General features: G+C 18.6%; 6 protein-coding genes across 6 annotated transcripts; 3 read left to right on the forward strand and 3 right to left on the reverse strand.

Moving 5' to 3' along the window:
• Nucleotides 1-298: 298 nt before the first annotated feature.
• PF3D7_1350400 (ubiquitin-activating enzyme E1, putative) lies at nucleotides 299-2,419 on the forward strand (the record flags this gene model as incomplete). Its single annotated transcript, XM_002809030.1, has 1 exon — nucleotides 299-2,419. One exon carries the CDS (start codon nucleotides 299-301, stop codon nucleotides 2,417-2,419), a length of 2,121 nt encoding a protein of 706 aa, XP_002809076.1.
• Nucleotides 2,420-2,866: 447 nt separating this feature from the next.
• On the reverse strand, nucleotides 2,867-6,301 carry PF3D7_1350500 (conserved Plasmodium protein, unknown function; the record flags this gene model as incomplete). Its single annotated transcript, XM_001350182.1, has 1 exon — nucleotides 2,867-6,301. One exon carries the CDS (start codon nucleotides 6,299-6,301, stop codon nucleotides 2,867-2,869), a length of 3,435 nt encoding a protein of 1,144 aa, XP_001350218.1.
• Nucleotides 6,302-8,849: 2,548 nt separating this feature from the next.
• Nucleotides 8,850-9,807, forward strand: PF3D7_1350600 (conserved Plasmodium protein, unknown function; the record flags this gene model as incomplete). The annotated part of the gene is made up of 2 exons (XM_001350183.1): nucleotides 8,850-9,519; nucleotides 9,692-9,807. 2 exons carry the CDS (start codon nucleotides 8,850-8,852, stop codon nucleotides 9,805-9,807), a joined length of 786 nt encoding a protein of 261 aa, XP_001350219.1.
• A 951-nt stretch (nucleotides 9,808-10,758) lies between these two features.
• PF3D7_1350700 (N6-adenine-specific methylase, putative) lies at nucleotides 10,759-12,444 on the forward strand (the record flags this gene model as incomplete). Its single annotated transcript, XM_002809031.1, has 1 exon — nucleotides 10,759-12,444. One exon carries the CDS (start codon nucleotides 10,759-10,761, stop codon nucleotides 12,442-12,444), a length of 1,686 nt encoding a protein of 561 aa, XP_002809077.1.
• A 421-nt stretch (nucleotides 12,445-12,865) lies between these two features.
• Nucleotides 12,866-13,606, reverse strand: PF3D7_1350800 (conserved Plasmodium protein, unknown function; the record flags this gene model as incomplete). Its single annotated transcript, XM_001350185.1, has 1 exon — nucleotides 12,866-13,606. One exon carries the CDS (start codon nucleotides 13,604-13,606, stop codon nucleotides 12,866-12,868), a length of 741 nt encoding a protein of 246 aa, XP_001350221.1.
• A 966-nt stretch (nucleotides 13,607-14,572) lies between these two features.
• On the reverse strand, nucleotides 14,573-16,138 carry PF3D7_1350900 (AP2 domain transcription factor AP2-O4, putative; the record flags this gene model as incomplete). The annotated part of the gene is made up of 1 exon (XM_001350186.1): nucleotides 14,573-16,138. The coding sequence occupies one exon, from the start codon at nucleotides 16,136-16,138 to the stop codon at nucleotides 14,573-14,575; it is 1,566 nt and encodes a 521-aa protein (XP_001350222.1).
• Nucleotides 16,139-17,500: the final 1,362 nt, after the last annotated feature.

The following is a 17,500-nucleotide window of genomic DNA, read 5'->3' on the forward strand; positions in this document are numbered from 1 at the left end:
ATTTTTCATATTTTTTAAAAAATTTATATAAAAATCATATGACCATAAAAACTTCCCATCCAATTTGTCCCATAATTATAATATATATGTATATATATATATATATATATATATATATATATATATTTATTTATTTATTTATTTATATTTTTATGTTATGATGCTATTTTTGTTATTTTGATTGTACTGAATATAACCTTTAAATTGTGCCCGAAAAAAAATTATTTTTCCTCTCTTTTGTACTTATATATATATATATATATATATATATATATTTTTTTTTTTTTTTGTGTATAATATGAAAAATGAAGAATACAAAAGGCTAATATCCCTATGGGGAATAGAACATCAAGAAATATTAATGAATAGTTCCATTTTCTTTTTAGGTAGTAACATATTGACTTTAGAAATATGTAAAGGTTTGATTTTGAGTGGTGTACGTAATTTGATCATAATAGACGATGGATTAGTAGATATAGAGAATTTAAGAAATTATAAATTATATTATAATTTATGTAATACAAATGATTATAAATGTAATGTTATAAAAGAATATTTAAAAAGAATAAATAAAAATAATGTACATATTAATTGTATAATAACAAACCCAAGAAAGTATTTTTATAATCTTTTAAAAGAAAGAAAAGAAATTGATAAATATAAATGTAATGATAAAAAAACAAATGTAGATATTGTTATATGTAATTTGAATATTAAAGATAATATATATATAGAAAAATTATGTAGTCAATATAATATAAATATTATAACTTGTAATTATACTAATATGATAGGTTATTTAAATGTATGTATAAAAGAGCATAATCACTTTTACATTCATAATAATCATAATCATAATAATAATAATAATTATAGTTTTCTTTTTTATCATTATATATCCTTATCATTATTAAACATACCAGAAATAAATGAATATGTAACAAAGTTAGATTATACATCTTTTAAACATAATTCAATGACTAATAAAATTTTTTTTTTAATTAAATGTTATAAGGATATATATAATATACAACAAGAAAAAAAAATCATAATAAAAAAAAATAAAATAAATAAAATAAATAATAATAATAATAATAACAAAAGTTATAGTAATATTTGTTATAGTTATGTAGATTCTCATGAAATAATAAATTGTAATCATATATTATTATTTATTAAAAACAAATTGCTCCTAACAAATTTATCATTTCCAAATTTTCAAAATATAACACATGAATTTTTAGCATTACACAATATATTATGTCTAATAAAAAAATATATAATTCAATCTAATATCCATAATTATGAGAACAAATTGTCTATTTCGAAAAATCACATATCTTTCTTTTTAATAGTATATAAAAGTTTTATCCAAAAAAATAATTACTTACCATATCTATATGATGATATCAACTTTGAAGACCAAAATATTAACACAATAGTAATAAGAAAAAAACAACATGATGAACAAAAGATACAACATATAATTAATAAAAAGAAAATCAAATATTCTTTTTACAAGCCATTCTCTATAACATACTTTCGTTATTTTTTTTCTCACTTTCATTTTATAAAACATATAACAAAAGATGAAATAAAAAATAACGACGAATTATTGAATCACTGGCAAAAATTTGTGTGTCTATACAAATATAACATGGAAAAAAAAGAAAAGCAAAAAAAAGAAAATAAGGATAATAATATATATATAGACCACACACACGATAATATTAATAATAATAATATATATATAGACCATACACACGATAATAATAATAATAATAATAATAATATATATATAGACCATACACACGATAATATTAATAATAATAATAATATATATATAGACCATACACACGATAATATTAATAATAATAATAATAATATATATATAGACCATACATATGATAAAAATTGTAATCATTTTCATAACAATTTTCATAATGATCATTATAATTTCCCATGTGCAAACACACATTATAACCACACAATACAAATAAAAAAAAAAGAAAGAAAAATAAAAAACAGTACTCCAATTCTTTTATGTAATAACAAAAACAATGATATCCTTTATTTTTTTAAAAACACATTAACTCATCATATTAAAGAGACAATAAAAAAAGGAACAACTAATGTTTTTAAAAATGAAAATATAAATACAATATATACATCTATATACCAAGAAAAAGAAATATATTTTGTAAAGAGTCTACTCCTACATAGTCACAGAAATACATCCACTTTAAAGGAAACCATACAAAATATTAATAACTCTCTATTGAAATATAATAAGACAAATAATTTTCCTTCTAATATATGTCTGGTTTTATTAATGTCTGGATTTATAACACAAGAAATTCTAAAGATTGCCTCACTGTATTTAAAGCCACACATAAATTACTACTTTTTCGAACTATAACATATATATATATATATATATTATACATATTATATATTATTTTACATATTATATTAATTTATATTTTTTATAATTTATTTTTAATTTAAGGTGGTGTAACCTTTTAAGAGTTGCACACGTACAAAAAAAAAAAAAAAATTAAAAGGTAAAAATTAAAAGGTAAAAATTAAAAGGTAAAAATTAAAAATTAAAAATAATAAAACAATATATATAAATATATAAATATATATATATATATATATATATATATATATGCAACTTTAAACAAATTGTATGGGTAAATAGGTAAAATAAATATCAGAATCATTTTAAATAATATAAAAATATACATATATATGTATATACATTTATATATATATAACATCAACTATTTACTAAAAAAGAAAAAAATTAACAAGTTAGGACAAATAATACTTAAAAAAATATTATATATTGTTCCGATGGTTTTCATTTCTCTGGTATCTCCATAAAAGAGTTTGGTATATCGCCCGTCTTATATGAAGAATGACAAGTTTCTGTTTTTCCATTCAATGTTACATGCACACCCGGCTCAAAATGAATACCTGAATAATAATATATGAGAAAATGCATTGGGTATTCTTTGAACGTGCCTTTAGGAAAGAATAATTTTGTGTTATTATTCATAAATGTTATAAGACCAATATTAAACATTTTTTGGAAAGCATCATAATCCGTTTCATCTCCCCAATGAACATGTCCTAATCTTGTACGTTCATAAAAAAAGGCTGATGCCTTTTCTTTAATAGTTTCTGTTTGTATTACTTTATTATCACTTGTAAAATGAAAATCATTATTTTTTATAGACCAGTATGATATAGAATCACCTCTATGATTTAATATTAAACTTCGAGTTACTAGTCCATCTTTTTTCCTTTTAATATCTTTATTAAAGGTTGTTTTCATAACTACTATATAATAATCTTTATTACTAAAATCCATATTACTAAATGGATCATTTAATTTATTTTTTATATTAAGAAATGTATAAAATGGAAGCACAGTACCTTCTGATAATTTTTTACTAAACATATTTGAAGCAATTACCCTTACTTTATGATCTGTTCCTTGTAACTTTTTTAAATCATTTTTTGAAAGTTTCATTAATTCGTTTAATTTTAATTTATTTTTTGATAACGATATTAATTTAATAAAAATTAATTCATATAATCTATAACCTAAATCTTGTACTTCATCTAATATTTCAGCATAATCATCTGTATCATCATGATTATCATAACACATACTTTTTATTTTTTGAAAAATGCTTTTACTTGTTGTACCACTTTTCTGTTTTTCATTACCATATATTGTATCATTACTATAATTCTTATTATTATCGTTGTTATCATCCTTAAATTTATTTTTAGCGTTCATATTAATTGAATTATTTTCAAATCGATTGTACGCATGCTTTTCATTACTACTTAATTTATCTCCCTTACATGACAGGGACTTTGATCTAGAATTATTATTAATACATCTACGTTTTTCATAATAATTAATAATACCTTGTTGTTTGGTAGTTTTCTTTTTTGTACCTTCACTCATGGATTTAGAACTAGATACATCATTATCATAGGATTCTTTTTTTTCATCCACATTATTAAAATTATTAATGCTTTTTTGTTTTTTATCACCATTATTGTTATTATTATCATTATTACTAAAAGTAACATTTTTATTATTTTCATCCATATTTTCTTCATTCATAAAATGTGGTGAAATATAATTATTAGTAGTATTCGATGATTTATTATTCTTATAAACGATTCTATAATGTGGTTCACTTTTGTATCTTCTATTATTTTTCGAGCTTTTGGATACCTCATTGTTATTAACTTTGTATATGGTAATTTCTTTATTACTATATAAATCATTTTCAGGGTTAAAATTCTCATCACTATTCAAAATATTTTCCTTATCTTTATTTATATCATCATCATTATAATCATTATGATTATCCCCTTTTGTAAGTAATGATGAATCCATTTTGGTATTCTCTGTATTTTCTGAACAAGATAAACTGTTGGGCTTTTTACTTGCGTAAGATGTATCTTCATCACTACTAAAACTACTAAAGCTACTAAGGCTACTAAAGCTACTAAAGCTACCATTTGGATTATAAGCATTTTCTTTTTCAGAGGAATAATCATGATTTGAATTAGAATGTTCTGTACTTCCTTCTGCTTCTTTGTTTAAATTGTTTATATGATTCTGATCATCATTAAAATGGACTAAATGTTTTTCTTCTACCTTGTTATTATGTTGGTTTATATGATTATTATAAGGACCTGTAAGATCATCGTCAATTTGGTTATCATTATTTTTATTTTTATTATTATCATTATTTTTATTTTTATTATTATCATTATTTTTATTTTTATTATTATCATTATTATTATTGTTGTTATTATTTTTACCTGTAGTATTACACTTATTTGTAAGGAGACCCCTTTCATCATCCACACATGGTGTCACATTTTTATCATCATTTTTTATTTTATCACCTTCTTCCACATTTTTGTCCTCTTGAATGGTTTCTTTCACATTTTCCTGTTGATTCACTATGGGGCCTTTATTCTTTATGACTTCATACATCAAGTCCTTTTCTAAATAATAATTGGTTAACTCTAAATTTATAAGCAAATCTAACTTGTCATTTATATTATTCTCATCTATATCATTATCTGAAGAAAACCCTGGGAAATATTTGATAACATAAAATGTAGTTATATATCTCAAATCTGTTACGTCATAATTTACCTTATTCGATTGTTTGACTTCTTCAATATACCATGGTATGAATTTACTTTCTTTTACATTTTTATTTTCAACAAAATTATTTTTTTTAATACCATTATTTTGTAATAAATATTGTAATGATAAAAATAAACAATCCCCTGTACCAAAAGTTTCCACATGACACAAGGTTTCATTATGATCATAAAAATAGCTAACCCAGTTTTCCGATGCTACCTTATAATTATTTTTATAACATAAATTTCTATAAAAATGTAAAGGCCATTTTAAAGAGTTTGATATTTTAACAAATAAACTATTTGTTTTTATAGGATTAAGAATACTCTCAGATATTTCTTCTACATATTTATCTTTTTTTAAAGAACCATTTTTTTTCATTTCATCAATAGATTCTTCAGTCATATTATTATTTATATTAATATGTACTGAATTATTAGCTGGATTAACATGTGTTATTAATATGATTGGTCTTATTTCTTTTTCTAAATTCATTGAAAAAGATATATTAAATATTTTTTTTAATTTTATTATATAATTTAATAAATCCCCAAATTTTTTATTTTTATCGACATTTGTATTAATAATTTTATTTTGAATTACTGAATATATTTGATCATCTGATAAATAATTATTTGCAGATAACTTATTTCTTTTTTTTTCTTCATTTATATATTTACATAAATAATAAAAATTCTGTTTTATAAATTGAAATATTAATTTCATACTATTATATATTTCTTGTTTAAAATCTTCATATAATAACGATTTGATATTTAATAATCCTAATTCTTCTAATTCTTTTTTATGTTCATTTGATTTTATATGTTCCGTTAAGATATTTTGAAGTAATTTGATATTAGTAAAATGTTGTTCATTAATATAAATTCTTTCATCAGACAAATAAAACACCGCAGTAGATATACTACTACTACTACTACTATTACTATTACTATCTTCATCCTTTCCTCTCTTTATTTTTGAATCATCCTTTTTATTTATTCCATTGTTAATAGGGAAATTCAAAACGTTTATAATTTTATTATATAAAATAAATGATAGTATCAGGAGATAAAAGAATACATGGATATTCTTCCTCTTCATTTCTTTATAAATTAATATTCACAACACAAAATATATAATATTACTTACATATATATATATATATATATATATATATATATGTGTGTGTTCATTTTTATAAAAAAAGTTACATTTCTTTTCACATGTATAAATTCTAATTATTATCTTAAAAATCGAATTGAAAAAAAAAAAAAAAAAAAAAAAAATTTAAATAAATAAAAAAGAAAGAAATTATTCCATATTACCAACAACAAAACAAAATGAATATAAAAAATAAATATATGTAATGATAATATATAATATGATGGTATAATAATATGATATAATAATATGATATAATAAATATTTGTCCTAAATAATAAAATATTATATAATACATACATATATATATATATATATTATATTAAAACGTCTTATTTTGTTACTATATAAATATTTATCATTGTCATTAATTTTAAAAATCATTAATTTATGAAAAACAAAATATTTATTTCATATAAAATCTATTGAAAAAAAAACAAAAATACTGAACGAACAAACACAAAAAATAAAAAAATTAAATAAAAAAAGTTAAACAAAATTAAAAAAAATTCAAAAAAATTTTAAAAAAATTTTAAAAAATTAAAAAAAAGTATAAATTTATAAATAAATCAACATATTTGTATATATATATATATATATATATATATATATATATATTATATATATAATACATATAATTAATTTTAAGAAACAAAATTAAAATAAAATATTATATATATATTTTTTTAATATAATATATAAATAAAATATAATATTTTTATAATTTTCTATAAAAATTTGTACTACTTTTAAAAAATAATAGATATATATTTATATATTATAATATAAATTTTTTAGTACAGCTTCTTTTTTTTTATGCATATAAAAATAAAACAATATATATATAATATATATATATATAATAATATATATATATTCTTTTCTGGATATCTAAAAAAAAAATATATAATAATATTTTATATATAATATATTATTTTGGATGGTTATTTTTAAAATTACTACATTTTTGTTATTATTTCATATAAAAATAAAAAAAATAAAAAATATAACGAATAAGAAAGATTATATATATTTTTTATTTTTTAAAAGATTATATCTATGATATATATTTAATAATCTTAACATCGACCATGACCTTTATTAGGAAATGTATTTTTTATTTCCTTTAAATATTTATATATAATTATAATGTTATTATTATTATTATTATATATATATATATATATATATATATATATTTATTTATTTATTTATTTATATATTTCTTTTTCATTAACTTAATATATATTAAATAGTCGGAACATTTAAATTTTATATTTTTTTCAACTTATAAATTCATTTATTTATTATGAAAGATATTAGAACTTTTAAAATATTAATTACTCACCTTACATTTTTTATGTAAGTATTGGAATATGTGGCACCACAATATATAAATAAGGCATAAAAAAATTATTTCTTCGTATAAAAATATTTTGATAAATTTTAAAAAAAAAATCATTCTGAATGTATATAATTATGAACGCATAACCTGTTAACTTTTGATATATATATATATATATATATATATATATATATATATATATAAACATGTATATATGTTTATATAACGTATTATTTTATATGATCAAATATAAAGCTCGTAATTATACACTTTTTTATATTATATATATATGATTATATGAATTAAAGTAAAATGTCCTGAATATGTAATAACACATTTTATTTAAAAATGAAGATATCCCAATCTGTCAATAATAATAGACAAAATGTTAACAATATTATTTATTAAAAAAAAAAAAAAAAAAAAAAAAAAAGCACATTACAACGTTCCAAATTAAATATAAAAGGAAAAAAAAATAGGAATATATGTATATATGTATATATGTATACATGTATACATGTATATATTTTTTTTTTTTTATCATATAATATTCTAATAATTAAACATAGAAATAAAAAAAAATAGTGACCCTTATTTACTCATGTATTTAAGAAAGGATAACCTATACTTTCTTATATCCCATATGAGGAAAACAAGGAACGTGCAATGTAGTGCCAAAAAAAAAAAAAAAAAAAAAAAAAAAAAAAAGATCATTATAGGAACATTAAAAATAAGGCATATCTATATTATAATTTAAAGCAAAATATATATTATTAAATATAAAATTTTTAAAAGTTCCCACTTTAATATTTGTTCTAATAATAATATAATATTTATTGGTATATATTGAATATATATATTATATATTTATATGTATCTTTTTAGATTAATCTACATTGATAAAAAAAAATAATCCATGGTGTAACGAATTTATAATTTTTTTCTTTTTCTTTGTCTTTATTTATTATTTTATTTTATTTTTTCGTTAATTTGTATAGACTTTAAAATTTTTTTTTCCCCTTTTCCCAAAAATATTATATATATATATATATATATATATATATATATATATATATATATAATTTTTTTTTGGTTTGTCCTTTTTATTTATAAAAAAGAAAAAAAAAAAGAATAAAGTTCAAAATGAATAGGATTTATTTATTTGTTTTTTTGTTTGTTTGTTGTTTTGTTAGTTCGGTAATAGGAATGAATGTAGTAATACCCCGTAATAAAGAGAGCAGAACAAAACGTGTAATAAAGGGTATAAAAAAAAAGTATAATGGTTTTACAGAGAGATATAGGAAATCATTTCATTTAAAAGATGAGGATGTTATAGGAGCTTATTCTATGCAGGCTTATTATTTTTTTGATAAGAATATAGAACATATGTTTAAGTGGAGGTTATTTTATAATTTTTGTAAAAAGAGTCCATCCCCATGTAATTATTTTAAATTAAGAAAAGAATTTAAAAGAATATATGAAGGTAGTACATTTACATTAAAAAAATATGTATCAGAAGTTAATATAATTTTTAATCAATTTATAAAAGAATATTCCACTGTTAGATTTAATGTAGATTTAAAACAAAATCATATAGCAAATTTATCCTATACACCTAATTTAACAACACAAATTATGAAATCATTAACAAGTCTTATAAATGATCAACTTATGGAAAATGAATTAAAAAATCCAACATGGAAATTATCTTTTAATTATTTAACAGGAACTAAAGTATTAATAATAACTGTTCCTTCAGCTGTACCGGGACTCAACTTTTTTATCTATTACTATATTACAACTTTTAAATATTGTAAATATATAAAATAAATATAAATTATATCTATTCATATGTGCCAACAGTTATTTCAAAAATATACACACATATAAATAATTATATATATATATATATATACACATATATATGTTTTTTTTTTTTTTTTTTTTTTTTTTTTTTTTTTTTTTTTTTTTTTTTCATTTTGCAGATTACTCAAAATTATTTGGTACACTTGGGAATATATATTTTAGATTTCAAGGAAGTATAAAAAAACATAACGTAGGATATTTTAGTATTGAAAGAAGGTATGAAAGAAAAACATAAACTATTACGTTCATAATATAGTTAATAGTAAGTTTTAACACAAATAAATAAATAATTATATATATATATATATATATATCATTAAAAATAAAAAAAAAATTTATATTATATAATACTATTCTATATATACACTTTGTATATTATCCTTTTGTATAATCTTTTTTTTTTTTTTTATATGCTAAATTGTTATTTTCACAACAGAGGATAGTATACATAAATATATATATATATATTTAAATATATTTACTTATTTATTTATTTATATTACACGTATATTTTTTTTTTTTCCTAAGATTAATTCGGAAGAATGAAGCATGTTGCACATTAATTTAAAACATATCATAATCAAGTAATTCGTCTCCATTCCTTCATTTTTTCTTTCTTTTTTTTTTTTTTTTAAATAAAAACTATAATTATTTGTAATTTATTTCTAATTATTCTTTTTATGTCCTTCTTTCTTTTCCTGAGTTGTTTTTTTTTTTTTTTTTTTTTTTTTTCTGTTATTATTTACATAATAATTCATAATTTATTTGTAATTTATCATATGTCATCTTAAAATTGTTCAATTCAAAAAGATAAATATTATTAAACATTATATATATATATATATATATATATATATATATGTGAATATTTTCATTTAGTTTTATGTTATTATATATACGTATATTTTTTATTTATAAAAGATTACCTATAGGATAATCTCCTTTCCCTTTTTTTTTTTTTTTTTTTTTTTTGTAACATTATAAAACCTAATAATATATTATCCCTATTTTTTAGAGATCTACATTTTAAACAATTTTAATATATATATTAAAAATGTTACAAAATAGTTCTCCCCATAAATAAAAAAAAATATATGTACATATATAAATTGATATATATATATATATATATATATATATATATACTTATAATAACCAAGTAAACTTTTAAATAGCCAAAGAGCTAATGATCTTTGTAAAACATATTTTCTTATTATATATCATAAGTCTATTTCTTAATAATTTGAATACACTCTGTAATTCTTTAAAATCCCCCAAAAAAAAACATATCGGTTTATTATATAAATTAAGTAAACGAAATAACAATAAAAATGTCGCTATTAAAAAGAAGCTCTTTGTTTTTCCTTTATGCTTTATAAAAGTATATCCTTTCATTTTTAAAAACAAAGTAGCCTTTCAAAATGTAGAGGATAATTATGTGTATACCTTAAAAAGAATGGAAAGAAATAAATGGAGGATGCAAGACGAAAGGAAAGTAATACAAAATGAACAAAATGTTTGTAATAACACAAATAAGGGCTTTTCAGATCTGGATGGGAATTCCTTGGATGCAGCTAGATATTCGAAAAATATTGTGGAAAATATGAATCACACGGGATATAAAAAAGATAGTGATCATAATAATGAAAATATTAATAAAAAAGATAGTAATCATAATAATGAAAATATTAATAAAAAAGATAGTGATCATAATAATGAAAATATTAATAAAAAAGATAGTGATCATAATAATGAAAATATTAATAAAAAAGATAGTGATCATAATAATGAAAATATTAATAAAAAAGATAGTGATCATAATAATGATACTATTAATAAAAAATATAGTGATCATAATAATGATAGTATTAATAAAAAATATAGTGATCATAATAATGATAGTATTAATAAAAAAGATAGTGATAATAATAATGATACTATTAATAAAAAAGATAGTGATCATAATAATGATAATATTAATAAAAAAGATAATGATCATAATAATAATATTAATGCTTGTAATAATAATGGTAAGGTTTCTAGTAAGGGAAAGAAAAGGATAATTGAAACGGATATGTATGGGTTACCTAAAGAAAAATTAAATATAAAAAGACAAACAAACAAAAATATAAAATCAAAATATGGTTATTGTAAAATAAAAACATATAATGAAACGATAAATGTAAATTATAGAAAGAAGAAGATATTAAGTATCCTTGAAGGTACTCTTAAAAATAAAAGGCTTTATTCACCAGATACGTATACACGACCTATGATGAGTAAAGTAAAAGAATCTATATTCAATATATTAACACATTTAAATATATTAAATGGATATAATATAAATGTATTAGATGTATTCACCGGTAGTGGTAACTTAGGAATCGAATGTATATCAAGAGATGTAAAGAATGTAACTTTTGTAGATTTATCATTAAATTCTTGTAGAACAGTTTTTGAAAATTTAAGGCTTTGTAATATATATGATACAAATAAAAAAATAATTAGAGCAGATGCTATGGAATTATTACAAAATCCTTATAAATTTAATGTACATGAAAAATATAATTTAGGATTCTTTACACCACCATATGAACAAATTATATATAGTGATTTAATACACAACATATCAAATAGTAAATTATTTGAGGAAGATGGTCTTATATTTATTGAGTATCCAAAAGAAATTAATCTCCTCCCAAAAAAAGTAGGAAATCTAATTGGCTTAAGAAATAGAAAATTTGGAAGAACTTATTACACACTTTATGTTATTAACAGTACAGGTAAATATATTCCTTATCAAAATGAAAATGAGTTTTACCCGCTTCACTATAATAGGAAACAAAGGAGGCAAGAAAAATATATAGAATAAAACTATAATAATATTAACACACGTACAAAAGCAAACAACCAAAATGAATAAATAAATAAATAAAAATATATATATATATATATATATATATATGTACATATTTTATTTGTACTCTTTTTTAATTCGTATATGTTTATTTTAGTTTATTATTGTTTTCACAAGAAAAACAAATATAACAAATATAAAAAATATAAAAAATATAACAAATATAAAAAATATAAAAAATATAACAAATATAAAAAATATAACAAATATAAAAAATATAAAAAATATAACAAATATAACAAATATAACAAATATATTAAATATATCAAATAATATATATATATATATATATTTATTTATTTATTTATATTTATTTGTTGTGTATTATCGTGCACATAATATAAAAGATTAGCATAAATAATTAACATTTTTTACATCACTGTTGTAATATATAATTATTATATAAAAAATTATGAATACATTCGTTACAACTTTTAACATCTTCTATAATACTTTCTTCTGATTGTATAATTTTTTTCAATACATTCATTAAGAGGACAAACACAAATTGTTGTTTTTCTAGAGATAAATCGGTGTGTGTATTTGAAAAGAGTAGATTTAACTTTTTCATCATATCTTTTGTTTCAATAATTTTAAAATAATTTATAGAGTTTGAAAAGCTTTTATCCATTTGGTGAATATTAACAGTACTTTTATTTAAGAAAGCATTTAATATATTCAAATTTTTTTTATTAGTAAAATTATTATTATGTATTTTTTCATTCAATAATTTATAATAATTATTTTTTTTCCCTATAATATCATTCAACTTTTGAATATTCTTCAATAATATAAATGTATTTTTTATAGTATTCATTTGTTTTTCTATCATACATTTCTCTTCATTATCATCAATATTTTGTTTTCTTAATATTATATCATTAAGTTTCTTATTTAATTCTTCCATTTTTTGACATCGTATAATGTGCTTATTTTTATTCATTAACATCTCATTCTTTTTCTTATCAACTTGTTTCAAATACTCTTCTTTTTTATGTTCATAATTTTTTATATTTTCATTCATTTTTTTAATTTTTTCTTCGATCTTTTTTTTTTCCAACAACAAATTGTTGTATTGCTCGGAAATCTTCTTTAGTTCAATTAAAAAATCATCCATATTAACAAAAATAAAAAAAAAAAAAAAAAAAAAAAAAAAAAAAAAAACACTAATATATTGACAAAATAATTGGAAATAATTACATATAATACTGTACGCTAATAAGAAAAAAAAAGAAAACCCTGATATATATTCTTTTATTTTTATATATAATACTATACCCTAATAAGAAATAAAGTAATATTATACTTTCTTAATTTTAAATGAGAAATTTTCAAGTTATTTATTTTTTTCATGTTGATCAAAATAAAATATATACATATATATATATATTTTGCTGTGTGTGAATGCTACTTCGCGATCATAATGTCTACATATATTTTATTCTTATAAATAAAAATAGTATGTAGTAAAATAAATACATATGTAGATTTCCCCTTTAAAGGGCAAATTCGTGAGGAACCAAATGTTGTAAATAAAAAAAAAAGAAAAAATATATATATATATATATATATATATATATATATAATATTTATATTATAATATTTATATGTAATTGTAAAAAGACACAAAAAAAAAAGAAAAAAAAATTCAGATATATAATAAATATATGAAAAAATAATAATACTAGCAAATACATACACACACACACATATACATATATATATATATATATTAATCATATTCACTTTATGAAGAATAAAAAAAAAAAAAAAATTGATTATATAAAAATTAATAAATATATATGGGCATTTTAAATATACGTTTTAGGGAGAAAAGAAAAAAGAGATGAACATGGTGTTTTTTTTATTTTTTTTTTTTATTTTTTTTTTTTTTTTTGGACGATGAAAAAAATTAAAACTATATATAATAAAAATTTGTTCTGTACCTTAAACAAATAAATAAACACATACATACATATATATATATATATATATATATATATATATATGTATATATTCATTTTATATATTTCCTTTAATATTTGGAGGAATAAATATTTACAAAATAATGAATAAATTTGTATTATTCCTTCTTAGCCATATTTTCTATATATTTATATGCCAACTCCGAAATGGCAGTATAATCCATGTCGCTCAAATTATGATCATTTTCCATTTGAGTTAAAATTAGATTAATATCTGGAATAGAAGATGATCTAATTAATCTTGAAATTATGGCTAAATTTTTTGCCCTGGCTATTCCATATTCGGATATTTTGAAAGGTACTTTAAATTGTTTTTTTTGATTTGTTTCCCACCAATTAGCAACATAAGAACCTTGATAAAAATATACACCTGTTGGTAATTTTTCTTCATTAACATATGATTGTTTGACTTTTTTTTTCTCAATAAGTTTTTTTTTCATGGGTATATTTTTCTGATCATTTGCATTTTGTTTATTTTTATTTTTATGTTGTGTTCCAATTGTATTTCCTATATTATTATTATTATTATTATTATTATTATTATTATTATTTATTGAAGTGTCATTATGAATATTACTATAATTATTTATTATATTATTTTCATTTTTCTTATTACCATTCCTATTTATAATATCCTCAAATAATTTTTCACTTTTCTGTGTTGTTCTAATTGCATGTAACATTTGTTCTTTTTGGCTATCTGTCAATTCATCATAATATTTCAATACATTTGACAAATTACTTAGTCTTAGATTTCTTGAGAGTATAGCTAAAATCATACATTTCTCGATACCATATTCTGATATTTTATATGGAATTTTTACTTGTTTTTTTGTTTTATCATCAATCCAATTAGCTATAAAAGATTTTGACACCCTACTATAAAAAACACCTGTTGGAAGATATTTATATTTTATAACATTCCCTTCATCTGAATTTTCTTCATTATATTTATTTTTTTCATTCGATAATTCATTTGTATAACTTGAACGACCATTCGAATAATAATAATAATAATTATTGTTACTATTACTATTATTGTTATTGTTATTGTTATTGTTATTCTTCTTATTATTGTTATCATTTCTATATCTATTTTTATAACTTCTTTTTTCTAAATAATTTAATTTACTATAAAATTCATCTAAATCTTTATTTGTTGTATTAGCATTTTTTTCTCCGTGATATGTTTTTCTTTTATTTTGTGAATTATTTGTATTTCCTCCTTTTCTTATATTAGGAACTTTATCATTCTTCTTTTCCATCTGCTTTGTTATTTCTTTCTTATTTTTATCATCATTTTCTTCTGCTGTGTCCATGTATCCAAAAGATAATTCACAAAAATATGTACTATCAAGATCCATATTTTTAAAATTGTTTTTATTTAAGTTCTTTTCTCTGTCTTCATTAATTATTTCGTTCAACGTTTTACCTCTCCATTTCTTGGAATATAACAAATATTTAGGACCTGTAAATACGCTACCATATAATATTGATAAAAGTCTTTCCTTTTCTCTTCTCGATCTCTCCACATCTCTTCGTATTTCTTCTTTACTATAACCTAAGCCTTTACAAATTATACTTTCCCAAACCTTCTGACATTTTTCACTTTCTTTATTCCTCTCATAGTACAATAATTGTTCCTTCTCATTCTCCTCAAACATGTTCACCCCGTAATACAAAATGCCACAAGCGGATAAATAAAATAAAAATGTTATATATATCTATGTATATATATATATATATATATATATATATATATATATATATATAAATATATGTTTATATTTTTATATCCTTCTTTTGATCAGCAAAAAAGAAAAAAATAAAAAATCAACACAATATATACATCAAACAAGTATGTACATATATATATATATATATATACACACATATACATATTGTTTATTCTATATATTTTTTCTTAACACACATATATAAAATAAAACAAAAAAAAAAAAAAAAATAATAAATAAATAATGAAAAATAAAATAAAATAAAATAAAAATATAAAAAAATTAAATAACTTCACTTTTTATATCCAAATGAATGAATGTCTACATGTATAATATTATTGAATTATACATAAAAACGAAGAAAAACAAACATATATAAAAAATTAAAAATAATAAGGTTATCCCAAAAGAATATAAATAAGCAAATAGGTATATTAATTATTTGATTATATATTTTTTTTTCTCTTTAAATAATATTATTACATGGTCTTTTTAAATATATAAATAAATAAATAAATAAATATATATATATATATATATATATAAGAAAAAAAATAAAAAGATAAAAATAAAAGGAAAATTATCAATAGCATGCAAAATGTGAATATTAATATTTATTTACAACGCCGCTATTTTAATATATGCATTAAAAAAAAAAAAAAAAAAAATTCCAATAAATATTTAAATAAATAAATAAATATATATATATATATTTTGTGTCTATAATTTTTGTATATATGAAATTTCTTAATACATCTTATTTCATCCTATTATATATATATATATATATATATTTATTTATAATATACAACAAAAACGAAACAGACGCTTATACTACAAAATATACATATATTTATAGTTATACAAATTTTTTTCTTTTTTTTTAATATTATATAAAGAAAAAAAGCTATATAACAAAACATACCGCTCTTTTAATATATAAGCTCAAACCTTTCATAACTTTATATTTATTATAAGAAATATAGAAAAAAAATATATATATATATATATATGTATATATAATTAAAATACAAGACATTAATAAAAAAAAATTATATATATGTATAAAATTTTTTAAAAAATATTTTTTCACTTTTTAAAATATGCTTAAAATATAATTATAATAATTGCAGGATAGTTTATATATTATAATTTATCCTATAAATATATTCCAAAATAAAATGACATAAAAATAGGTATATAATATATATATATATATATATATATGTATATATGTATAATATTTTTTTTTTTTTTTTCCCATTTGAAAAACTATATATATATATATAT

The sequence above is a fragment of the Plasmodium falciparum genome (genome assembly GCF_000002765.6).
Source record: "Plasmodium falciparum 3D7 genome assembly, chromosome: 13".
In the NCBI taxonomy this organism is placed as follows: Eukaryota; Apicomplexa; class Aconoidasida; order Haemosporida; family Plasmodiidae; genus Plasmodium; species Plasmodium falciparum.